The 24,724-nt window shown below is 44.0% G+C and overlaps 14 protein-coding genes across 14 annotated transcripts; 8 read left to right on the top strand and 6 right to left on the bottom strand.

Annotated features, from left to right (window-relative positions):
• Positions 1–709: 709 nt before the first annotated feature.
• SS1G_05897 (hypothetical protein) lies at positions 710–1,874 on the bottom strand (the record flags this gene model as incomplete). The annotated part of the gene is made up of 4 exons (XM_001592925.1): positions 710–1,124; positions 1,244–1,409; positions 1,458–1,689; positions 1,743–1,874. 4 exons carry the CDS (start codon positions 1,872–1,874, stop codon positions 710–712), a joined length of 945 nt encoding a protein of 314 aa, XP_001592975.1.
• Positions 1,875–2,641: 767 nt separating this feature from the next.
• SS1G_05896 (predicted protein) lies at positions 2,642–2,752 on the top strand (the record flags this gene model as incomplete). The annotated part of the gene is made up of 1 exon (XM_001592924.1): positions 2,642–2,752. One exon carries the CDS (start codon positions 2,642–2,644, stop codon positions 2,750–2,752), a length of 111 nt encoding a protein of 36 aa, XP_001592974.1.
• A 651-nt stretch (positions 2,753–3,403) lies between these two features.
• On the top strand, positions 3,404–5,654 carry SS1G_05895 (hypothetical protein; the record flags this gene model as incomplete). The annotated part of the gene is made up of 5 exons (XM_001592923.1): positions 3,404–3,485; positions 4,002–4,038; positions 4,623–4,729; positions 4,898–5,206; positions 5,257–5,654. The coding sequence occupies 5 exons, from the start codon at positions 3,404–3,406 to the stop codon at positions 5,652–5,654; spliced, it is 933 nt and encodes a 310-aa protein (XP_001592973.1).
• An 865-nt stretch (positions 5,655–6,519) lies between these two features.
• SS1G_05894 (hypothetical protein) lies at positions 6,520–8,129 on the bottom strand (the record flags this gene model as incomplete). The annotated part of the gene is made up of 3 exons (XM_001592922.1): positions 6,520–7,476; positions 7,529–8,038; positions 8,097–8,129. The coding sequence occupies 3 exons, from the start codon at positions 8,127–8,129 to the stop codon at positions 6,520–6,522; spliced, it is 1,500 nt and encodes a 499-aa protein (XP_001592972.1).
• A 490-nt stretch (positions 8,130–8,619) lies between these two features.
• Positions 8,620–9,969, top strand: SS1G_05893 (hypothetical protein; the record flags this gene model as incomplete). Its single annotated transcript, XM_001592921.1, has 2 exons — positions 8,620–8,806; positions 8,861–9,969. The coding sequence occupies 2 exons, from the start codon at positions 8,620–8,622 to the stop codon at positions 9,967–9,969; spliced, it is 1,296 nt and encodes a 431-aa protein (XP_001592971.1).
• Positions 9,970–11,855: 1,886 nt separating this feature from the next.
• On the top strand, positions 11,856–12,441 carry SS1G_05892 (predicted protein; the record flags this gene model as incomplete). The annotated part of the gene is made up of 2 exons (XM_001592920.1): positions 11,856–11,956; positions 12,303–12,441. 2 exons carry the CDS (start codon positions 11,856–11,858, stop codon positions 12,439–12,441), a joined length of 240 nt encoding a protein of 79 aa, XP_001592970.1.
• Positions 12,442–13,531: 1,090 nt separating this feature from the next.
• SS1G_05891 (predicted protein) lies at positions 13,532–13,934 on the top strand (the record flags this gene model as incomplete). The annotated part of the gene is made up of 2 exons (XM_001592919.1): positions 13,532–13,747; positions 13,815–13,934. The coding sequence occupies 2 exons, from the start codon at positions 13,532–13,534 to the stop codon at positions 13,932–13,934; spliced, it is 336 nt and encodes a 111-aa protein (XP_001592969.1).
• Positions 13,935–15,023: 1,089 nt separating this feature from the next.
• On the bottom strand, positions 15,024–15,809 carry SS1G_05890 (predicted protein; the record flags this gene model as incomplete). Its single annotated transcript, XM_001592918.1, has 3 exons — positions 15,024–15,254; positions 15,333–15,472; positions 15,665–15,809. 3 exons carry the CDS (start codon positions 15,807–15,809, stop codon positions 15,024–15,026), a joined length of 516 nt encoding a protein of 171 aa, XP_001592968.1.
• A 250-nt stretch (positions 15,810–16,059) lies between these two features.
• On the top strand, positions 16,060–16,768 carry SS1G_05889 (predicted protein; the record flags this gene model as incomplete). The annotated part of the gene is made up of 3 exons (XM_001592917.1): positions 16,060–16,139; positions 16,605–16,627; positions 16,701–16,768. The coding sequence occupies 3 exons, from the start codon at positions 16,060–16,062 to the stop codon at positions 16,766–16,768; spliced, it is 171 nt and encodes a 56-aa protein (XP_001592967.1).
• A 386-nt stretch (positions 16,769–17,154) lies between these two features.
• Positions 17,155–17,322, bottom strand: SS1G_05888 (predicted protein; the record flags this gene model as incomplete). Its single annotated transcript, XM_001592916.1, has 1 exon — positions 17,155–17,322. One exon carries the CDS (start codon positions 17,320–17,322, stop codon positions 17,155–17,157), a length of 168 nt encoding a protein of 55 aa, XP_001592966.1.
• Positions 17,323–18,160: 838 nt separating this feature from the next.
• On the bottom strand, positions 18,161–18,484 carry SS1G_05887 (predicted protein; the record flags this gene model as incomplete). Its single annotated transcript, XM_001592915.1, has 1 exon — positions 18,161–18,484. One exon carries the CDS (start codon positions 18,482–18,484, stop codon positions 18,161–18,163), a length of 324 nt encoding a protein of 107 aa, XP_001592965.1.
• A 634-nt stretch (positions 18,485–19,118) lies between these two features.
• SS1G_05886 (predicted protein) lies at positions 19,119–19,913 on the top strand (the record flags this gene model as incomplete). The annotated part of the gene is made up of 4 exons (XM_001592914.1): positions 19,119–19,122; positions 19,403–19,451; positions 19,533–19,552; positions 19,834–19,913. The coding sequence occupies 4 exons, from the start codon at positions 19,119–19,121 to the stop codon at positions 19,911–19,913; spliced, it is 153 nt and encodes a 50-aa protein (XP_001592964.1).
• Positions 19,914–20,740: 827 nt separating this feature from the next.
• Positions 20,741–21,567, top strand: SS1G_05885 (predicted protein; the record flags this gene model as incomplete). The annotated part of the gene is made up of 2 exons (XM_001592913.1): positions 20,741–20,967; positions 21,291–21,567. The coding sequence occupies 2 exons, from the start codon at positions 20,741–20,743 to the stop codon at positions 21,565–21,567; spliced, it is 504 nt and encodes a 167-aa protein (XP_001592963.1).
• Positions 21,568–22,638: 1,071 nt separating this feature from the next.
• Positions 22,639–24,481, bottom strand: SS1G_05884 (hypothetical protein; the record flags this gene model as incomplete). The annotated part of the gene is made up of 2 exons (XM_001592912.1): positions 22,639–23,986; positions 24,051–24,481. The coding sequence occupies 2 exons, from the start codon at positions 24,479–24,481 to the stop codon at positions 22,639–22,641; spliced, it is 1,779 nt and encodes a 592-aa protein (XP_001592962.1).
• Positions 24,482–24,724: the final 243 nt, after the last annotated feature.

The raw sequence follows: 24,724 nt of genomic DNA, 5'->3' as shown, positions 1-24,724 counted from the left end.
ACAGTACTCAATACACTAATGACAATGCATGTGTGGATAAACTAAAAAATTATTGATGTGTAGTTGTAGAAATGTGTTAATAATCTCCAGTCTACCTATGCATAACCTATGTGTGCATCCCCAGACTCCGTCAGCCTCGTCAGCCACAATAGCACGACAACAATTACTTAGATATTTACTAAACTAAACTAAAACTTTCCATCCAAGAAGCAGGATTAATTTTAGAGACTATTGATAATTCTGGTCTCTAAAACACATGTATCTAAGTATGAATTTTGAAATCGCCTTATTATACATTGAGCTGATGTAGCTACTCATTTTGAGTATACTTGTCTAACCCCCCCGCGAGTATTTTCAGACCAACCACCCAATGCTATTTCCTTTGTCATTTCATCATAAATCATAATAAACCCAAGAAAGAGAACGGGAGAGCCAGCACTTCCCAATTTTGAAAACATGTTAGGCCACCTGAAAAATCACGTTTTCCAGATCCGGCCTTCTCGATATAGCTTCAAATGTCTTACTCTCCCCAGCCATCAAATTAGCACTTTCAATGCCTCGTATAAGCTCTATATCACAGCTCATGCGTCATGCAGAGCTTTAAAACCAGATGATATCAAGCTTCTCGGACCTGATGCATCTGCTGTCCCTGTCCAGTAAAATAGACCCTAAATTTAATCAGCAAACACCTATGACTGACAGGAGAGAGCTAACCCACTCCAAGACGCCTTTGCCTGCAATATTCAGCCTTCATCTTAACAGTCTGTGGGTTGTCGTAAGAGACCCATCCTCCATCGCCCCCATAGCAGGAAGCTGAAACGGTGGCAGTATCCACCACCTCTTGAGTTCCAGGCCTTGGCAATAACTTGTACTCGAATGTTCCTTCTTCGCCGCCACAACCATGATATGGGTGTCCTGGTCCTCTAGAGTTCAAAAAGGACCTCCCGTACACTGGAACACCAAGTAGTATCTTTGAAGCCGGAAACCCAGTCGATATAACATAATCGACAGCAGCACTTCCGTTTGCTGCATCCTGCAAGTTTCCCGGGTAAAGCTGAGCGTGGTGTCCTGACTTGTGTGACCATGAACCAGAAAAGTCGTAAGCCATAAGATTGATTAGATCTCTAAAGCAAAAGAATGGTCAGTACTACTAGACTATAATAGACTGATGCGATTAGGGAGTGGATAACCAAGGGGTTAAAGTTTCAATTTTGGGGGTTGTGTAATCAACAATTGTCCTTACAGATAATCTTGAGCTTTGTAGAGATCGATGTTTTGCAAAGCCCATCGGCCGGCAGGCAAAGCAGCTGTCAGCAAATATCGTTCATCAGGCAAATGAAGCCGGATAGCAGCAAGAAGGGCGAGAAAATTCCGACCTTGTTCGGGATCTGAAGGATGTTCCCAATCGACTAAGCTCGTCAGTATGAGTATCATCTGCCATAGGGGAAAAAACTTACTATCGATACCATTAAAACCTGTTGCGTCAACCAGACCTCGGACCGACTTTCCGAAATGGTCTCTTGTGGCAGCTGAAGCAGCGACATGTGCAAAATTTTGGCTAGCTGCGCCACCACCTATTGAGATAACGAGCTGGAGATGCTCATGCTGTTGTTTTAAACGCATAAATGATCCTAGGCAGCCGGTGGCACCATCAACGGGCATTTGCATATCTGCCCAATCATCACTCAGCTTTTCTAGTTAGCAACAATTTGAAGCCTTGCTCAGAGAAGGGGGAAACTCACAAAAACTCCACCATCCGGGCCGACATGAGCAAAAGCATAGAAAACATGGCTGATACAACTGAAGTTCAACGACGCAGGTGTCTCGCCACGATAGACCCGATAGTTGGGATAGTACACGGCGTTTTTGTACATGATGTTAGAAATACTCGCTGCGATTGATGGCTGAGAGGGTCTGCGATTGTCTACTCGCGGTCTCGAGCTCCATGGTATAGGAGGAGCTCCGTATGGATGTGACATCTTAGAAGACGAGGAAGAATGAATATTAGTGAATGAAGAACTGCCAGGAGCCCCTTTCCTCCACGGTAAAGAAGAAATAAAAGAAGAGAAAAAGTTGATGAGTGACTGATTTGGAGGAGGAGAAAGCTAGCTGAGAACTTGGAAGCACGTCTTTTGGCCAAGAAAAGCGTTAATATATGTACTTCAGCACAGAGGGATCACCAGCAAGACTTGAGAACAACTTTTGAAGATGGATATTCAAAAAGGGTGGTACTCTGGCGGTACATATGCATGGGGAAATGACGGAGGGGAAGATCAATTATACATATTCACTGAGAAATCAACCAGCCGACTAGCATATAGCTGAATTGCGGGAGCTTGTGACAGTGGATCGATGAAGAAATAGTTGTGTGGGGATGATAAGTATGTAAGGAAGTTCCCAGTTACACCTGGAATCAAAGTCATCAACGAGACGACTAATGAGGGAAGATCCGAGCCACGGACAACGATTAACCAAGTTAGAGTGAGATGAATGAGTTGTGATGCCGCGAAGGTAATGGCTAAGTAATCCCTTTCCTTTGATACATAAAGAGACAGCTATGAATGTCATATATACACTCATATAGGTATCTATAGGCTAGTGTGCCGAAGGTAGATCCGCAACACATCAAACCAATGCCAATATGTGGTTGTGTATGTGGCGTTTTGTAAAACAGATCGAATTAAAATCAGAGGATTTACCTCGAGTGAGAGAAATGGAATGCGGTAACGACGTAGGAGCATCGGAAGAGTGATGGAACATTATTCGGCGAGCTAAGTGTAGCTGCTTTTCATGAAAGAGGAGAAAGTTTGGGTGTGAAGGAAGCGTGCGCTAATTAGCCAATATCCTTCCGAGTATCGTTATCAATGCGAATGTGATATTCCGTTTGCCACGTTATTGACCAGACAGACCGAAAATACCGTATTTGGATTTTTTCCCCTTTGCTTCGATGCAGCTTTCTTTGTTGCATTAACATTAGTTTTAGCATTTCATCCATTATTCTCATCTCGCATCCACTACGTTACAGCAATCTAATGCAGTGCTCATCGGCTAAAACCCTAGAAACTAGAGGGGCCAAATGAAGAAGTTAAGAATCAAGTGATACTCCCTCCGTATGTTATATGGACACCGGTATGATGTTACCAAGGGAGTGTGGGTTTTGAAGGTTCCAATTACCAAGATCAACGTGCAAAGTTCATGTTCTGACTCGTTCATCGTCCTGCATGCACCATGATATCGACCCCAAGTTAGCTGTTACTGTCACCAGCCTACTTACTACCTACAACTCTGCAGGGCCAAATGCACCTTCAGGCATTGGTAACCAATCTTTTGTATTCACCGTCATAAATTGCTACTAACCGTATCCCTGCTTTCCATCAGCACCGTGAGAGATATCTAAAGCTTCATGATCATTTTGTGGATCTTTTTGTTTGCTAAGGACAACTGGCAAGTGGCAAGTATTCCAGAAAATGGAAAATATGCTAAGCGTAAGTATAAGTATCACGGGTATTCTGTTACTTTCCACTCATGTCTGTGTTCATTTTGAGAAATACATACTTGGAACTGCTTTACAGGTCTAATATAAAAAAGTGATAGAAATGTAGCTTGGTGCGAAAAATATTATACCGACAAGCATGGCATGGTGGATCGGATCGGTAAAAAAATGATCAACGGCCATAGCTTTCTACCCGTCCGTGAAGGATGCCGAAACATTGAAAGCCAACTTCACTAGGGATTTCACTGACGTGCATGAGGAACCGAGTGACATGCATTTCCGAGATATATCTAGCCGAGTTCTGTAAGTGGTAGCGATGTATATATTCATTGTAGATCAGAATAAACAGGCACCGGTAGGAATAGCACAATACACCAATACTCAGGGGGATGTTTCATGATCATCTTGCACTCTCTCCATCTTGTGTTCTCATCACCCTGTGTCCTCACCATCTTGAACGCTGTGCTCGTTATTGTAATCTGACACTAGAGGATAGCGGATCAAATAGTCCTATTTGTTGATCCACTTCACTTCGAGAACCGTGAGTAGGTACCTACTTGCTGAAGATAAATGGTGGAGTGAGTACAACTCCGTATGTATGTACTCCGTACTGTGCAATGATGCATCACAGAGACAAGGATTTTTAGGTAAAATATATCCACTGAAATCTCAACAACCGGCATCAAATTGATGTACTGTCGGTGCAGGTAAACAGCTGGACTAGGGATTTGATGAATCGATAATGGGGTAAATGTACCTACAATTACCCTGTCCCTTCGGCCGACAACAAGCAGGGCAGAATGCCATGCCTGATCTAGCTGCAAATCCACCTCGCAAAACTCAAGTTCTGCAGGTTGTGCAGGTTGGTTGTGCAGGTTGACAGCTTTCCGGAGTAGACGCAGTGATGTCTGTACCTAAAAGTTAGTACTGCTTATGATTGGCTTTGCACTAGCCCTATTGGTGATAATGCCCTTTTGAATCTGATTACTAATACGCGAGGCTGTCAAGAATTCAATCCTTTGGGCGACATCCAAAACACTTTTAATTAATCAATCTCTGTACAACCACACTCAAGTTAAAGCTCCGGGTATTGATCTATCTGATACAAAGCTCGTTTTCAAAATTATAGTACACGCTCCATTCTCCACGTAAAAGACAAGGCACATTTAACCCGTCTCACAAAACGGCTCGACACTTACATCGAGCTTCGCTACATTCACAAGTACCTACATGACCGTATGCTCTGCTCCCTCCGGCAGTTCGCCTTGTGAAATAGTTCAAACAACATTGACTACGCCAATTCTTGATTAACTCAGACAACACCGAACATGGCTGAAATACTACACCAGAAACCCAGTGCCTTCGCAGCACAGGCTTCAGCTTCAGCAGCTCACCAGATTCTAGAACACAAAGCGCCAGTGTACAAGTTTTCATTCACGCCCTTTTTGTTTAATAACTTCCGCATGGGTATTTCTCCGGATCGGCCTACGTGTAAAGCATATCTTCAAGGACACTGCCCTCTCGGTAGTAATTGCCCTGATAAGCATGCCACCAATCCCAATAATACATGGAACTTCAACAACATGGTATGCAAACATTGGCTGAGAGGCCTTTGTAAGAAGGGTGAAACCTGCGAGTTTCTTCATGAGTTCAACCTAAGGAAGATGCCGGAATGTAACTTTTTTGTGAAGAACGGCTATTGTTCTAATGGAGGTACGTTTACGAACCGTCTAATGCTTTAAGAGCTCCACTAACGAGTCCAGATGAATGTCTATATCTACATGTCGATCCTGCCTCTAAGGTTGGAAACTGCCCCCATTACGATAAAGGGTTTTGCCCACTTGGTCCCAGGTGCTCTAAAAAGCATATCCGCAAGGCTATCTGCGAATTCTACCTAGCAGGATTTTGTCCCGATGGATCAAAATGTAAAAAGGCACATCCAAGATGGCCTTCTGACTTACCGAAGCCAACTATCAAGGTTGAGAGAGACCCGGAAGAGGTTGCCGAAGAACAAGCGAGAATTAGAGAGAACGCTGAGAGAGAGGCGGATAGGGAAAGAGGATTCCCAGAAGGGCGGCCGAGACAGAGATGGAGAGGTGGTTTTGGCTTTCGCGGAAGGGGTGGTGGAGGAGAAAGGGGCCAACGAGGACGCGGACATTGAGAATGCGAAACCAATATTCAAAATTTTATGCATTTGATGAGGGGAACCCTGATGATGGAGTACACATGCATGGAATACGGCTACCTCCCACTAAGACGCAATATTGTCAAAGTGCAAATTGTGGGTTCCATAAGTTCCTTCATCTTCACTTCACGACCCATTGGAGTCACGCCACCCTAAGTGCCACATCAATATTAACAGAATCTTAAGAAAACGGGTCTATCATACGAGGCAGCCCGTCCCGCAAATTATGCAAGCAAGCCGTCTTCATCACAACAAGGCTGAGACAAGACCTGGGACTTGGACATATTCCAGCCACCTTTTGACAAGGGTCTAAATAGCTTTGACCAATAAAGTTAGATGAGTCCAAGCAAATACACGGAAAACTGTTGGTGGCACCATGTTGTTTATCAGTTCTTTTCCCATCATTTGTGATTCTACGTTGGGAGAAAGTCTTTCAGCCATCAAAAGAATCATGGGTCTAGAACATAATAATGCCCCCAGGCACAAGAACGGCGGTGGCCTAGAATATGGCGATGTGGGTTTTGGGGTTTCAGGCCTAACTCGCATCAGATTTGGGTATGTCAATAGCGCAATGCAAACTATTTCCAAAGTAGTCACGGCCAAGCATAGATCTCCTCGATACTCTTCCTAGATCCTATTAAGGATGAATTCAAATTGATATCATTGTTGTGTAATAACTACACATAGCTTGACTATATTCATGAGCTGAGTTACCCTCCTATGCCTCCCTGCGTCAGTCCTTATCAAAATTTCCCGAAACGCCATATTTATACCAAAAGCAAAAAGGCACCTCACACGTAGCACCCCCTATATAGCATTCCAAGGCCCAGACCCCTATGTCCTAATTACTGCCCATATCATTAATCGAAATATATTCGCTTCCCGCTAACCCAGTCCCCCCACTCGTCTCACTACTCTCAGGCGTGAAAGCTTTACCCTCAGAACTAGATGTACTCGAACTTGAACTTCCCGGGACATACGCATGAGAATCGTCTTCTGCGCTTTCCGCTTTGAACTTTCTTACTCCCATCATCCACGCTACCAATCCGCGAGGTACCCATGCTCCAATAAATCCATATACGCTACTTCCCATGCCAACTCTGATGATGCCGCCCTTTTTCCTTTCCATAGCGTCAAAGACTGCGTTGTTTAGTTCTCGGAGACTGCTTCCTTTCCCGTGGCCTCCACCTATTGATCCACATCCCATTGCTATCCCCACGTTTGAACAATTGATGGCGGCATAATTTCGTGAATATACGTGTCGGGACGTTGGGTCCCAATTTGAGTTGGCGGGAGGAGAGCGGCCCCGGTATGATTGGAGTTGATTCTTAGGTCCAAAGAAGGAGAAATCGAAAGTTCCAAGTTGTAGGTTGGTCACGGGGATAGATAGCGGAGAGAGCTCAGATGTGAGGATTTGGGTGAAGGTCTTGAGGAAAGATGTGGTGGACGACTCGGGTGCGTGGAATGCGGGGGACAGGGAGGGTATAATGTTGGGGGTGAGGACGAGAATGGAAGGCTTTGGAACATTGTCGCTGCTGCATGATCCATGAAATGGCAACTGCGTGAGGAGAGGAAGAAAGTTTTGAAGGGTAAGGATGGGATTCAAAAGACGAGTATTGAGGAGGTCAGATAGTGTTGATGCGGATAGGGTGGCGATGGGGGAAGAGGGATAAGTAAGTGAAGGGATGAGAATAAGAGATCGGAATATTAGATGATGCGTTTTGCCACCTTGAAAAGGGGAATGTGGTGCTCGTAGATGTGCTGCAAATCTATCGATTGCGGCGGAAGCACTTGACGGCTACAACGAGATTAGTTTTACATATCTCACGAGACTATTGTTCCAAACTCACATCAACAATATCGATCATTAGAGGCTTGATATCCTGCCTAGATTCATTCTGCACTAGAACTTCGTCCTCTATCGTATTGCATACGACATAGACAATGAAGCCCCTACGCTCCAAATCCAAGGAAATCGACCTAGTAATTGGTTCTGACGGAGATCCTGCAAGCACCACAACTTCTTGTCTAGCGCCAGTCACGGCACGCTTGGCTCTCCGCTTCTTACGGTAGTTTGACCTCTTCCTGATAACATGGTACGTTATTCCACCGACTACTATCACAATAGCTCCAGTAAGAAGCTTGTTCTTTGATACCCATTGCTCAATTCGGATGTATACTGATTGAGGTGCCGCAAAAGTGCGAGTTGGCGGCGGTGGCCTGGGACGCGCAGATGGAGGGATCCATTCTGCAGAGGCAAGAGATACTCTTATTGATGCAGCTACTTTTTCAATATGTCTTTCAATATAATCCGCAACATCGTTGCTATACTTCTTAATATCGTTCGGTACGGAAGATAGCTACCAACATATAATTATCAGTAGATGCTAAAAAGCTTCGAGTAGACAGAGTACATACAATATCCAAGAATACTTGATCGTCCGCAGACATTTTGAATAGCTTCCTGATGAAATGTGGGACTTACTTTAAGAGGTCTTGCTGATGTTTGATATCTATCTAGCACGGAAACTTGCTTGAAGTGTGGGGAAAGAAGCTCGGGTCGATTTCATCAGCCTCGTCTGCCTTATCTTATCGCCAAGTTAAGCTGGATTGCGGCCGCTAATGCCGCTTATGTTAAGTGCCCGCATCTAAAATTCAACGTGGACAAGTACGTTGGCGCGTCAGCCTTGTATTTGCCTCCTTGATTACAATTCACGGCATGGCAAATGACCACTGTTGAACCTTCTATTACATTACGAAAAGGTTGACCTTTTACTAATTTATAGACCCATTTGGTTGCGTTTGTGCAACGATAAACCATTCACTAGCAACCTGGAACAGTTCTGAGCAGTTCAATACGATCAATACCACACATTCCGAACCCACGATTGCAATATTCAACTTGATCCTTTATTTTTCTTTTGCTATCTAATACTTGAGAATGTCTGCTAATACCGAACACGATGCACTTATTTTGGCATACTCACATTTGAAAGGGAAAAAACGGGAAGCTGAAGCTCTTCATTCTCTTAAGAAGATTGCGTCTTTGGTCAAACCTATCATGAGAGCACGTCATTGGCGTGTAGGTACTTTGACTGAATTCTACCCAGATCAACAAAATCTACTAGGTATTCCAATTCGCTCTTAAAATCCATAGCGGTTATATCTAACTTTTAGGCTAGGTCTTAACGTAAACAATGGGCAAAAAATATGTCTACGGTTGAGATATCCGGGAGATCAGAATCAATTTCTGCCGATGGAAGAGGTCGTGGATACAATGCTTCACGAATTATGCCACAACGAAATCGGACCTCACAATCAGCAATTTCATGCTCTATGGGATCAACTCCGGAAGGAACATGAAGGTTTGACAAATAAAGGATATACTGGAGAGGGTTTCTTGTCAGAAGGGAGGAGCTTGGGTGGACGAAGAGTACCACGGCACGAAGCTAGACGTCTTGCTCGCATAGCTGCGGAGAAAAGGCAGAAATCCTTGGTAGGGTTCGATCAGAAACTAGGAGGTCGGCCAGTACCATACGGCAGCGATATTCGAAAGGTAATCGTTGATGCGATCGAACGTCGAAACAAAGTCCTCAAGGGTTGTGGAGAGAGCAGGATGAATCCAATCGAGATTAAAGATATGGCCGATGAAGCTACGAGTAACGGATTCAAAACACTAGCAGAGAAAGATGCGGCTAATGAGGCAGAAATCGCTCAAGCCATGTGGGAGCTCGTTCAAGAAGATCAGAAAAGGGAGAACGGGGATCTTAATGTTCCTTCCTCCGCCCAGAATTCAGCAGGAAATGGCAATGATAATATCGGGGGACGCGCATCGGATAAAAAGCCTAAATCTTTGTCTGAACAACCTTCACGTAGACAGCGCTCAACTTCGGGTTCGACCTCTGTTGGATTTGGGATACCTAGACAACCTTTGAACCATGTCAGCCCCCTGGTCTCCAAAAGTTTGAACGAGTCAAAGCCGTCTGTGAGGACAAAAGCTCCTAAAAACGAGCCTGCACAAGGGCCAGTATACTCAGCACCTGTCTTGACGGGATGGTCATGCCCTATATGTACGCTTCACAATCCAATCAACTTCTTGTGCTGTGATGCCTGCACTAGCGAGAGGCCGGAAGGTATCACGAAGCAGGTTAGTCGGAATATCGAGAGGAAAGCCGTTGCAAAGCCTGCTCCACAACAACCACAAATGTGGACTTGTCAATGGTGCAGTACTAAAATGGAAAATCAATGGTGGACTTGCTCTACCTGCGGGAATATGAAAGAAAGTTCATGAGATGACGCAACTGTTTAATGATCAATTTCCGAGCAAAATGGTTAATTGAAGGTATGGATGGAGTATATGAGCTTCTAGGCGGTTATGGGAAAACTTGGTGGGATACACATTGGTGGAGTTCTTTTATGACGGGTGTCACGCAGCTAGAGCAGCTTACGTGCTGAATGGTTTTATGGTAATCGAGCTTCCCACCAAGTATTTGTCGTGTTCTCCAAGTGGATACGTGATTACGAATCTTGTGATTTGGGTTGTCGTCCTATATCCGAACATCCAATTTATATTCGGCTTTTATATCTTCCCCTTGTCCTGATGCGCCCCACGCATCAGACCACACCTCCTCCGTCTTCGCGGGTGATGTCAGTAACAATGATCAACCGTGATACGGGCTCATTTTGTTTTTCTTTCTGTAACAAGAAGCACATCCTAATACCTTGAAAATTTGATTCGTAGCATAAATCAAGTTCAATTCGTTATGACTGACACCGCCAAGCTTCGAGCTCCCCTAGCCAAGAGGAAGAAATGTTCGTCTGTCCGCGTGTGTACGATGTCTCCACGGATATCTTGCACTCAATGCTCCATTCCAAACTTCAGACATGGTATTCTGTAACCAATTTAATGATGTCTTAGCAAAAGCATCATGGTATAAAGAGTTATTGAAAGAGGGGTACACGTTGGGAATTTATTAGCTGTGAGAAATCTCTTTGAAAGTTGTGGGTTAAAAAGAGCGACGGAGTTAATGTCAAAGTTAGAGGATCTTTTTAATGGGAATAGTATTCATATATTAGAAATTCGAAGTTTATGGGGAAATTTGGAGGCTGGGAATGAAGCTGGATTGATTATCATGGGAGAATTACACATTATGATGCTGCACCATTGGCAGAATCCCACGGCTATTTGTTGCGTGGTTGTGTATCTTGGGCAAGGCAGTTTTTAACATGTGTGTTTGCTGTTCGTTCCATTTTTGGATTCATTTTGGGTGGTTGCCACGTACCTCATATTTCAAGTATTAGAAAAGGTGGTAAGATCTGCTGGTCGAGCGCATGGCAGACCCAGTGGCCTAGAGTTTTCCCTGAAAGACTTCTAGTTGATAGAAGGACATAGGAGACTCTTAGATACAACGGTCTAGATATTTTATAAAACGGAACAAGAAAGATTCCTGTATATTTATTCATCAATATGAAATATTCAATTATTTGTCATTTGCTCTGCGTGGCATTAATTTAAGGTCATCCCCCCTTTGAATTTCTCCCCAAATATACTATCTATCTCCTAAAGCTTCCTGGAAGTATCTAATACTGTTATACACTGAATATCAAGTCGATCGCCCAGTAGTTATATCCATTACCCGTCTACACCAGATATGCCCCTAAGCAAGCTAATCTACTAGCGAATAACTAGTAGCAAAGTATACTTTCAGCTACTCAATTTTCCATGACATAATCTTAGAAATAGACAGTAAATCTAGCAAAAATAACTTATATCCTTTACGTTATACCTACAGATTCCACACTTTTAAAACCCTCAAGCAAATAAAAATATCCTCTTTCAAATACCCCCGCATTCCCCTAGCTATAGATACATCTCTATTACCATCATCGATATCAACAAATGTGGGGAAAGCCAAGAACGTAAGATCTTACCATGTTGTCATATAAGGCTGCATAAGCCCCAAGAGCGTCCGTCTTATGTCGGGACTTTTACTATCGCATCTAGTAGATGCACGTGTCCAAGATCTCGAACTAAGAATCTTCTAAAGTTTCTAGCCTTTGAGAACGTTTGAGAATTCCGGACTTGTGGATTTGAGTTGACTGTGGGGAATGAATTAATTAATGAATTGTCGATTATGAATTGAATATTGCGGTATTGCTATTTTGGAGATTGATGAAATGGCGGACTTTGTCGTTATTATGATTGTGAATGTTCCGATGCATATGGCCGGTTTATATACTTTTGGTAAAAGGAATAATGCTTATGTTCGAGTGGGAAAGTAAGTAACTGCTAGTATCATACCAGATTCTACGATCTTAGCATCAATCACCTACTTAACTCAAGGTGAGAAATCTACTTCTCAGCTCCTCCTGTCTAGGACACAACCATGAAAGGACATCAAATATTCCTTGATACAGAAGCCGAGCATTCCTTTACTTAATTCGAGGGATATGCTGCAACTGAACGACTAACGCCTATCCTCATATATAATTCGGCCAATGTACGTTAATATGAGCAATTTACTCGGGTCCGAAACTCTACAAAACACGGCAATGGGTCAGCTGATATTTTGGTACACGGAGCTGCATTAGAGCCCAACAATGGGGCGACCGGTCAATCTATAGATTCTGTGACCTGGCTACTAGGGGAACGAGAGTTATGCAGAATCCAGTCTTCAGCTATTTTCTCGGTCGTCCCAAGCAGCTGCAGCAAGCTCTTTTGGGTGCACAGGGATGGGGTTTTTTTCCAGCAACTTGGCAGTAAGAGTTTGGTGCAGGTTTTGCTGAAGCGGATACATGGCCTATGGAGGGGGCGATGCCTAGCAGGAAACTCTGTGCAATTTTCATGTTCATGCGAATAGCCTCCATGCGCGGACATAGTTCGTAGATTTACTGTTGGAGTGGCCATGAATCGATACTTTTAGGGAAACTTTAATAAAGGGAATATAGCGTGAAACTTTTTTCAAGGCTTCGGATATAAAGACAATGAATTATTTGATTCATTGACGGCTCCAGATCATCTAGAACCGACTACTAGTAAAATGTGTATATCGATTCCCTCCTGGAGAAGATGACAAGAAAAGCTGCGTATGGACAAGTGATTTAGAGTTTTCACTGCGTATCATCGCCTGATTCCAAGAAGCCTTCAAGATTAATACATACTAATGTAGACTGTTTTTCCACCCTATTGGAAGACTACTCCGAGACATTCAGCGCCTAGATCTCAAGTATAGGAAACTGAGCATAACCATCAAATATTCAGTACACTAATCAGATAAGTTGCAACAGCTCCTTTCTTGTAGCTTAAATGTCCAGCCAAGCCGCAGGTGATATATTTAGCATGCCAGTCACTATCTACGGCACATCCCTAGAGAGATCTCTACGAAAAAAAAAGCAGCCATAACGCTTCCTGAGGTCTTTTTGACTCCAATCCAGTATCATCAAAACTTCTCCAAAATTTACCTAGCCGTTCTAACCCTGCATGCAAACTTGCCAATAAGGGCAGCAGCTCATTTGCCGAAGTAGATGTTTGTAAAATTTTATATATTAATGCATGGCGGCGCAATATTCCGAGAAGAGCAAACTTTTAGGTGTGATGCATATGGCTAAAGATGGTTCGAGTGTGAAAGGAATGTGTTTACTTGCGTACACGGATATCATGTAGTTGCTCGATTATATGATATATACCTAGAATATGTTGCCACTCTGTCAAACTAGCAAGAAGTGGTATGAGCTATGAGCTATGAGCTACACCTAAGCAATGAAACGCAGCAAAACCAAATAGAGGAGGAAGTCTGAACAGATGTGAAACGAAAATAAAGCTAAAACGTACGGCGAAGCCGTGATGAAGAAATATGGCGATTGTTTGCAGGCTTGTATGGCATGCCTCCAGCTTTCCAGCCACTTTTATGACTGAGTTAAAAGATAAGAGAATGTTCGAGTACAAAATCAAAGTTTCGGCCTTTTATCCAAATACTCATGCGTCTATCTATCGCTTCGCAGCTCAGCCACTTCTAGACTCGAAACATAATGCTTTTGCTCCGTGGATAGATAATCACACCGGACAGGCAGTGTGTATCAAAAGTTAAAAAGCTATTGAAAGCTACGAAGATTGAGGAATGCAATGACTGAATTGAGCCTGTTCGTCAATGCGAAGAAAGAAATTGTGGAACAGACCGTCGCCCATTTGCAGTCATGGCGCCCAAAATGAAAAGGCACGCGACTTCCATGATCATTGGCTCGATGCAGTTTCTATGAAGGTTTCAAAGACAATTCCCTCAAAGGTTTCTCCATCTAGACCTTGAGTCTAGATCATGGGTCTCGACTTGTGTGAAATATATTAACGACCTCCTCGGATAGGAAAAAGGGTGCTGTGCAGAATGCAAATGCTGCTGGATGGCGAAGTAGAATAATAACCATCACCTTAATTGAGTACTGCCAATTATGGGCAGACCTACTCATACTTTTAACCCTTGATGATTGCTAAGTCAAACAATCGAAAATCGAAGAAACCTTCCGGAATCCCCCAACTTCCTCCTCAAAATTCTCTGCCTCCCTTCCCCTTCCCCTTTCCCCCCCTTTCCTTTCCTCTCCTTTCGAATGTCCGCACAATCTCCATAAACCCAACAACCATCTCCCAACACCTTTCACAAAACCTTAAACAAACCCCATCTCGCTATCGAAACACCAAAAAGAATGAGCCTACAGCAGCCCCCCATCCTAACGCTGTGTAACCAACCCGCGCCAATAAACCCTCCATCCGCTCCATCCGCTCCACATAAACCATCACTAATCCCTGCGTGTCTCGGTTATCCGCTCTAGCTCCACCCCTTCATCACATCATCTCTTCTTCTCCCACAATCCCTCCAATCGCGTTCCCGCTTCCCAGCTTCTCAACTCATATGTATACTGTAATGTATTTCTCAAAACCTTATCTCTCAATACTTTTATCATATCGCATTACAAATTACCACAGCTTGCTTACTCAGAGAACACTTTGTAGTTTGTAATATTATCAAGAAACTTAGAAATAGATAGAAAATCATAATCATTGAAAAAAAAAAAAAAAGATAATCATCGAATAAATCGAAATCGAAATCGAAAAAACGACAAAAAAAGCCTCAAAAATGATAAGTTTCGGAAAGTGCTTCCGAGAGTCGACAATTTTTTGGTTTGGGAAGGGTTGCTGTGGATGACGTGGATTCGGGTGCCTTTGAAGGTTGGGGAGAAGCTTGGGCATGGATTTTAGGGGAGTAGAGGTAGGTATCAGATGAGGGTTGCATATGCATGCATGCATGCATGTGATAGTGGGGTGGATAAATGGAGGAATAGAGTTGCATTTTGGAGTTAGTTAGGAATCCCGAGTTTGCTGGTTATTTGGTTGGCTGGTTGGTTGGGTATAGGAGAGAATCTTAAAAAGTGGAGGATAAGGAGAGACAGCATATTAATGGGACCGAACTCCTTTTGGGGATGGTGGATCAATTTTGCGGTGGCAGGAGTTGAAACTTGAGGGTTGAAGAGAACTGGTGTAGTGCGTAGAGATAAACAGGCGATAGTAAAGATGGAGGCGAGTGGGGGCTAGGAGAGATCGTCAAGGCACGGGTTTTGTGGAAAAGGTCCCGCATGCATATGTTATGTTGTGTTTGTCAGACTTACGGGTATTGGAAGAGCGGTGGGACATGTAGTGCTACTGGTGTCTAGATTCCAGTAGATGGTATTGTTACACGACAGTTGGGGCTTCATGAACCTGCTGATGTGAACCGATTCCATTTGAAATTGCAGCGGACTATCGTAAACTAACAAAAAAGGAGCTTCGTATACTATGCTACAACATGGAAAAGAAATGGGGTGATATCTATCTATATAATTCCGCCGCACGAATAGGAAACTTCGGATATAGATGTACCAAACCAGATTTGTTACTATGACAACCTCATAAAGAAACTCCAGACTGCAGTACTCCTGCCATCGCCATGGCATCTGCGAACCATGTGTATCCCGCATATCCCAATCGCCCAACCTTTTGCAGTCATTAAACCCATCGCTATCGCCCATCGCTAGCCATAGAATATACAACGCACGCCAATAAAACGAGAAAGAAAAGGAAACTCCGTTGCCCACTACCAATCCCATTTTGTATAACCGCAGAAAAAAGCAACCAATTTAAAATGAAGCATAAAAAGAAAACAAATCACTCTTCCCCACTTTTCCGACTCATCATAGTAACACACCCTTGGTTCCCTTGATACTGAAAACTTTCAAGCTCGTTTTTCGTTTTTCTTTCATCCTGATCCACAATTATCTTTCTAAGATCTAAGGCTCTGAGTTCGTGGTCTTGAAGATCGAGCGAGGAGAATCGATGGTTGTTTGTCGGTCAAAAATGATGTCTAAATCTTTCGAGTCTGGTCGTGGAGAAATATTTTCGGACGTGGATGTAGTGGTGATTGCATTGAGTATGAAGGTGTGAGCCAATTGGAAATGGTGTTATGGGAGGAGGAGAGACGAAGACTTGAAGCTCTCAGGTACGAATTGCGAGCTGGTGACAGATAACGATAGAGCGATCATCATTTCCTTCCTGGATAGGCGAAGTTGGTCAGCACTGTGAACGATGATCCGCATATTCTGGCATGTACGAACGTGGAGTGAGCAGGTTCCAATTTGAAAGATAGGAGTGAAGAGTGCTTGGACTGTGAAAACATTGTTAGTAAATGAGCAAGTAACGTTGAATGTTATACGCACGTGACATCAATCTTGTGATGGTGAAGCAAATTGACGATTTCCTCTTCAGACTTTTTATCCATGATAAACAGTTCTGTAATCCAATATCTGTGTAGATCGAGAAGTTGTTCAACAGTGAACTCGATAGTTTGAGTCTCCATTCTAGCTCTTCAAAGGTTGGTAGTTGGTAGTTGACAGTCGAGTTGATAGCTGGTACTTGGTACTTGCTGGCAGTAGTGAAGTGCTAGTGTCAACGGTATAAAGGGTAGGGTAGGTTTGAAGTGAAGGAACTAACTCAAGCTTCAGGTGGCAAGGCGATATTAATATGTGAAGAGCCCTTGAACACCAGAAGCGGAGATGGAACTTCCCGGTGAGACACAGGCAGGGCAAGCTTATAAGGCAAGACATGTTCTTCTTGATACCACGACAAGGAATAAGCGATGGCCAACAGGACGGAACATATTAATCCTAGTCACATAGCAGAATTGAGAAAAATGATTACCCGCTTAGGCACCTACCAATCAATATGGACACCGATTGACGAAACTGGAGTGGCTTGCATATACGTGGAGGGGGGAAGAGTAACCTCGGACGATGTTACAAAAAATAGCACAGATCCTGAAGACTATTCAAAAACCTTGTAGAAAGATACATATACCATATCCACGGTATCGGGTACCTTGAAGACCCAAAGTAGTGGAATAGTTCACGGCAGTTGGCGTATTTAGTTAAAAATGATAGAATTCGGGTCAAATTGAGATCAAGTCATCTTCTCGGGGCCAATTGGAGCGTGGGGGTTCTCTTCCAGCTGTGATACGGAAGCGGTGAAGCGTCCTGATTGCAAAGAAATGCGGTTGACGTTGGGAAGCTGGTTTTTTCCTTTTTGCTCACCCGGTAGATCCTTTTGCTTCCCCGCCTGTAGCGGCATCGAGATTGGAAGCGGAACAGGGGTGGTCGGTCAAGGTATGAGGGCCGAAATATGATGGAGTGGAATGGATTTGTCTTTAATATATCGTTCGGATATTTGTTTGACTGGCTGAGTTGCAAATGTGTATCAAGGCTTTGAGAAATCTTAACTACGTATATATTGTGCTTAAACGGTCTTGGCTATCAGCCACAAAGACAAGAAAGGGGCAAGTAGCGGGAACTCAATGTTTTGATCAGTCGACAAGCATTTGGGCCAGGGTGGATGGATATTCGAATATGGAAATCGAAACCGTTTGTCGTTAAACCTTTAGACTTTTCGAATCGGCTATTCCGCTTAAAGTTTGAGTCGTGACGTTTTGACCACTCAATGGGAATTTATGTGGCGGTTCAGGTGGTGAGAGAGGCAAATAGTGTATGACCGGATCTTTCGGGTTAATTTCCGATAACGAGCCCGCTGTCCGTCCTGTTGCAGCTAAAGACTGTTTACAGCGCAAAGTCGATTCCCTGATATATGTACCCCGTCTCCGGCCTGCTGAGCCTGTAAGACTTTCACGTCTTAGAATGAATCAGCTCTTTTTGTCAGCTAACGTTTTATATACTAAGGATCCCAATGTGGAAGTAGATCCGAAGGTCGAGGCATGTAGGGTTTAGTTGATATCAAATCACGTCGATGCCGGTAGTCAAATCTTTCAGCTCTTGGTTCATCCCCCCAAAGCCTACCATTCAAAACCCCGTCGTAATCTTTTAGCATGTCGACATTCTTCTTTCGGATATCGTAGTTCTCCAGGATGTCTGAGGATGGGAAGTATCATGTCTGTCACTGGAAGCAGGACAATTAATCAGTTGATCTTTGCATCAAGACCTTCCTTCATCACCTTAGGTCCGTGCCAAGCATCCCAACCATTGAACGTATTATCAAGGCGCTTAAGAAATGCAATAATGGATGTGATATAGACTAAAACTGCTGTGCCATCCGTGTGGAGTTGCGGCACCTTTAAACTTATTCGGATCGGATAGAAAGAACTCGGTGGCACAAACGTCCAATATGTGCCCGCCGATACGACCCTAATATTCGAACCGAAACCGTTTTTGGGGATAGATCGTCCCATTCGACCAACTTCAATCCTCTTCTCAAGGTCACCTGCATTTGGCCTCGAACCCATGCAGCTACGGGCGAATACACTGCTGCGCAGACGTTTGAGATAAAAACCATGTGGGAAACACATGTCAGCAAGGGGCCAAGGGCTGGAAGTTCCAATTACTGCAAATGAACAAGTACATGGACTTTACGAAACTTCCCCGGCCTAATCGTTCCACCTTGCAACTGTCTAAGATGGAGATACAACTTTCCGGCATCCCCGAACATACTTTGGTCTGATTTTTTTTAAAATACACGCCCTTTGCGCCCACTGGATAATCCTCGCTTACAGTAGCCCTCCAAGATCAAATTCGCAAGGCGTAGCACGGCATCACCCTTTTGTATTGCAGATCATCTCATCATCATAATCATCATCACCATCATCATCATCGTCATCGTCATCGTCATCAGATGACAGGTGGGATCCAGATCGACTACGTAAAGATATGCCCTACCTTTCCCCAGCTCCCGTGTTTATTTTTCATTTTGCTATTTTAGGAACCGTATAGCGAGTCTTATTGTGATCGACCTCGGCAGATATCGGTTAGTAAAGATACCTTGGATATCTCTGAGGTGTGTGCACGTCTCGATCACTCTGATTCATCTCAATAAAAGTTTCCGAGTTTCCGAATTAGTCTAGTAAGGTTGACAATGACAAAATGTGTAAGGGCTGTCTTTGGACTTTTGGGCCTTTTTCTTTTTTTCAAAGAGAATAGATGTACGGTAGAGTAAGGTTACATCTTGGCAGTTGGCTCATCCAATAACCCCCAAGTTCTCAACTCGACGAGGTGAATCGCCGGGAAGTTACCAGATAAAGATAGTAATCTTGTCAGGGAGTCTGCAGGGCCTAGGGCACCCTCCGCTGGGGCGGTCCCCTCATGGAATCACAGGACAGAGCTCTGGTGGCCTAGATGTTCCTGTTTTGGTCTGGCTAACCTATTAGTTCTCGTTTTCTTTTCAAAATTCAAAAACAATACACATTTGAAGGAATTGTAAACGAGAAGCAATTGCAATATATCAATGCGATAATATAATACCCATTGAAAAATAATATCATGCATTTTAATATGTAGAGGGGTGTTTTTCTTGAAGTGTAGGTTACGTATATAGATAGTATTGAAGATTTTTGCCAATGTCATTTCTACAACCCCTAACCCTACCTTCAGATGTTTTTGATTTGAGACTTCAACAATGCTTTACGCCAATTCTAAAACTTCTATTACTGACTGCCGCATCGGACGACGTGCAGCGGGAGAGGTCTCCCGGGAATTGTTCATATCAATCTGGGCTTTTAGTTCTATTATTTCTAAACCAAATACATAGCGGTAATGTCTGGCTTGCATGGGCATCTAACAAAGAAGGAGCCGACCATAGCGTTTTGGGAAGGAAACCCCCTGGTCGGATCCGCTGTCAACTTTGTTTCAGTGAATGAAGAAGAGGGCGCTACACATTAGTGATTACAGAGTACGATGCAAGTTGCTCTGAGAGATAGGGGTTGATGACATCGATAAGTTTCAAATGCGTATGCCAAAATTACAACACCACCCACCTTTCTCTACCCGCTTCTATCGGGGGATCTTCTTCGAGGCTTGCCGGCGACGAGATATTAAACAATTACCAGTGCATTGCATGTACCGCATGCTCCGTACCAAGCGATCATAAAGGAGAGATCAATTGCATATCGTTAACTGCATGCAGCATAAGGAAGTCACAACACTTACTTTTTACATTTCAGTCACATTCTCAGATGACAGTTCATCGCCACCGTCACATTCAAATCCATGCGCTCGTCCTCGCCTTATCACGCGATCATCTTCAATATGCAAGAAAGGATGCGTTGTCGAAAAAACTTCGGGAAATTCTCAATTCCCACTGGCATCTTTTCTTTCTCATCTTCGCGTCATTGACTGATTGCGCGAAAGCATTATTGAACCACTTCGGGCGCCAATCTCGCCCACCACTACACCACATTAGTTCGCTGTAAGGTTAGGGAAAGATGCTCGTCTCGTGCTCTGGCATTGCTGGTGTCGTCCAACCGGATTCGAGACCACTTCCCGTATCCACTGACCGCAGGCGCCGCACAACAAATTACTGAGGGGCGCGAGTTCACTGTCAATGAACATAAAATAAATCCATCAATTTATATTGCGGTACTTGGGTACGGCAAAGAACCAATGGTATGACTGCTTTCGCGGAACTGATCCCCGGTTGCGCGAACTATAGTCCATTGGAACAAGGTCTGTGTCAGGGTGTGCTAAGAATATAGTTGCATATGCCAAATATGTCAAGCATATTCGGTCGACATAAGAGTTTACGGCGTAGTGTGAAAATCCAGCGGACTTATCAATTAGATACTTGTTTACACCGACCGAAACTTAAATCTAGAGGACCGGTACCGTGTGTCCTCATAAAGGCAGATTGCTTCGAGCTTCTTCTTAAACACGTAGTTATCCCCTTATCCCTCGATACCTTCAGGAATCAGGAGCCTGAAATCTGCAGTACCACGAAGTCTTTTAATATTTCGTCGTCCACGTCCACGTCAACGGGTGTGGCGATATGTTGTGACACTATCATAGCATGCTAATGCGTGCGACCATCGATTCAAGCAACCTTGCATATACTGGTCGAGATCGGGTTATCTACCTATCACACAACATAAGTATCCGTGTTCCGGTCGTTGGATGATTTGACGTTTCATTTTTGAACGATTTTGGCCAACATCAACGCGCCGCTGAAGAGAATTTTGATGTTTCTTACATAAGACATCAGACTGATCATTATCAACTACACCTGTCCTGTCCTACCTCAAATCTGACTTCTCACATTCGCAGCCCAATATCTTGTACTGCCTGGGGGACTTTCATGTTCGCTTCCGGCTTTGCTTTGGGAAACGAACCGGAGACGACCTTCTATCTGACTGTATTTCATGGGCTACTTCATGCGCAGAATAAGAGGTTACATTTACATTCGAATACCACGACCATACATACCACCATCACTAGCGGCACAACAGCGCCTTTGGCAGGAATCCTACACTCTCCAACATTCCCTCATGATACAAGCGAGAAGTTACCGCCTATCATATTCGACGTTTACGTTTACGGTTGACCTCCACCGAACAGTCAAGCTTTCCCGGGTAATTAGCAAATTGCCACATTAGGTAATTTTGATGGCATTACCACCCACCCTTGTCTCCGCGGGTACGGTTGATGTACGGCAAACTCAAGCTTTCGCGTATAAACTTAGTGTCGACATATTAGGTAAATTCGATGGCACATTTTATCAAAAGCGGGAAAAAATCTCATGAAACTACCTCCTATCAGATCCTTCAGTCTACCGCCTCTCTTCAGGTCACTATTCACGATGGAGGTGTGAGTGATAGATTGAGGTAATCAGTAAGAAAGGGGGAAATGAGTGGTGGAGATATTTTGACTTTTTGGCGACACGGAGCAGAACGCTGGTATTTATACTAACATAACTTTCACAGTCACGAGTGTAATCACTCCAAGAACCAATATCTCAGGTATTTGTCTGTCTGTCTATCTTACCTCGAACTTCTACCCTCTAGTTGGATCTTTCAATTCTAGGCGAATTACCAGTCTTCTATATATTATATACAGCACAAGCATACAAGCATACAAACACATAAAAGCGATATCCAACCAGCTAATCCAACCAACATCCAGAGATCAATGCAACTTCTCGTATTCCCATTTGCCATTTGCCACTCCCACTCCCATTCAAATTCAAATTCCCATCTGAAGCGACATTATGACGAAGTAAAGCCATAACATGAGAAGAAATTAAGAAGCCAAGACAAATAAAATTCATTCATTTCCCCATCATAAGGGCGGTGCATAGGAATGTAACTAGGGAGATCCGCCGGATGTACGATTTTATTGCAGCTTTAAATTCGAGATGGGACATTAGTTTTGCAACATCACACCTATTTGAAGATGGGTCAGCCCAGTAGCCGAATTTAGTGTAACGGGCTATTTTAAACAAGACGTTTGATGTTTGGTGATGAGTTCTGAGTATATGAATATTGTGCATGCATGTTAAGCAAGCAAGGGGGCGAGCGAGCAAGCCAGCTTTACTGTTAATTTATTCCGAGACTTGCTCTAGAATCACGACCTAGCCCGCTAAATAATTACTGGTACTTAACCTCTTCCCTTAAATTTACGACCCCCACAATCCCAACGTCCAACTTCCTCTTTCACCAACTCCACTTTTAAACGTTCCTGGCCCCATACTGCCCCTCCCTCCCGCTCCTGCAGCAACACTAACTTCTGCATTCCTATTTGCCCCAGCCATGCCGTACTGCATCCAAACTTCTCTATCGACAGAACTCACAGCCGGAATTCTCAGCTGTGATAATAAACTCGCACCACACCATGCTCCTAAACTTTCTACTGCTCTGATGGTTCCCCGTTCCTCCTGGATATTGTTTCTTCCGGATTTGGCATAGATAGTAGCTGCTATCGAGTCAGATTCGGGGGATCGACGACCCGCGGGGATATGGACAGGGGGGCGTGGTGTGGTCGGCGAGGTCGGCGATGTCGGAGAGGATGGTGAGTCTGGAGGGGATAATGGGATTTCTGTAGGTGAAGACGCAGATTGTCGGGGTCGACTAAGTTTAGGGTTGGATCTGTATTGAGAGACTGCTTTTCCCCGCACGGGATCCCAACCTTGTTGGTCGATGAGCGCATTTACTTCATCTAAAATCCTCGCTTTCAATCCAAGGACATTTGAGCCACCGCCAACAAAAACGATTCTTGACATACAAACAGAACGCAGGTCCACTGGAAGACGGAGTAGAGCTTGGTAGAGGAGAATATGGATGGGAAGTTCCTCATCATCGAGTTCAGAGGCGGGGAGATGGCTTGCTAGGAGGGCTTCCTCGCAGGGTTGAGCAAGTTTGGAAAATGGAAAGCGTAAAGTGCGTGGTGGGAGGGTAGACCTCAGTGGTACTGTGGCTATAGCGTCGGAGTTCGAGTCCGCAATGATTTTTAGGGACCGCATGTTGGCTTGTAATTCGGCTTCTTCATCTAAAGGCGCAAGACCGCTTCTGGTTGTAGTTCTCGCTGCGGAATGTATAGATGGTTTGCACCATGCCATTCGATTCACTATTTCCTCACACTCCTCAAAACTCATAAATTCTTCCAGTGCCACGTTTGGCCGGCCGTCTGATGATTCCTGCTGTAATATCTTTGGATCACAAGAGGTAGCCAACAATTTCCGCATCTCTTGTCCTAACAACTTCGTCGCCCTTATAGATCTGTTGCTGAATACTTCTCGGAATTCATATATTCCAGTCACAATAGTTTCACTCCATCCAATATCCACAATCATGGCAGCTCGAAGACCTGCAGCCACTGTCGTGAGTGCTGGTGCAGAATGCAAAGATATATTGGGAGATTGAAAATTCGTAAACATCGTATCTAAAATTGTAGAAAGAAGCGGCAAAGGTAATGCAGACGGGAGAGCCAGAGCTACTTTTCTCGGCCTTGAATCAATAAGTAGGAATCTGCACAGCCATAATCAGCACCGTTCCCTGGACATACCAATACTAGAGAGGAGGCTCTACAAACCTTGTATAAGCATCTCTCACAGCCCTTTCAATCTTATCTCCCACCAACCCCAAGTCCACATCCCTCAAATCCAACTTCCACAGCTCATGTGCCTCACCCCATTTCTTTCCATGTACTCTCTCTCTCCAAGCTTTATCATATCCCGGCTGCCATCTTCTAAAATCCCCCGCTCTTCTCTGTTCTTCTGGCCCGAAATTAATCACCGCTTTAGGTCCTGCATCGCCTGCGAAGCCGACTTGCACATATCGACATCCAATCTCAATAACTATACATTCTTCCTCTGCGCGCAGAGTGGATGGCGAGCCAAATGAATTCGAGATTTGTCGAAGGTGGGTATGCGGAGTTGAGGGAGTGCCACTACCACCTTGAGGATTAATGGATGGGCGAATATTTGATACGCTGCGATGAGCAGGACCGGTTGAATGTGACATTATTATTATTATGATTCCATGACAATCTGGTACTTAGGTTTACCGGGGTTCGTTTTCACAATTAACTAATAACCGTTAATCGTACCGGTATCCATTTTGTGCTGGTGGTTTTTGGACTTTGAACTTTATTGCTGTAGCAACGAGGGATGTCAACAAGGATGGTTGGTGAAATTGATTCTGCAATTTTCTTTTACATCATTCACTAGTATTTCCATTCACTCATAGCTATTTGATTTTAACCTT

Source organism: Sclerotinia sclerotiorum, genomic scaffold, assembly GCF_000146945.2.
Source record: "Sclerotinia sclerotiorum 1980 UF-70 scaffold_7 genomic scaffold, whole genome shotgun sequence".
Classification (NCBI taxonomy): Eukaryota; Fungi; Ascomycota; class Leotiomycetes; order Helotiales; family Sclerotiniaceae; genus Sclerotinia; species Sclerotinia sclerotiorum.
The sequence above is the reverse complement of the archived record's forward strand: the minus strand, read 5'-3'. Positions and strand labels throughout refer to the sequence as shown.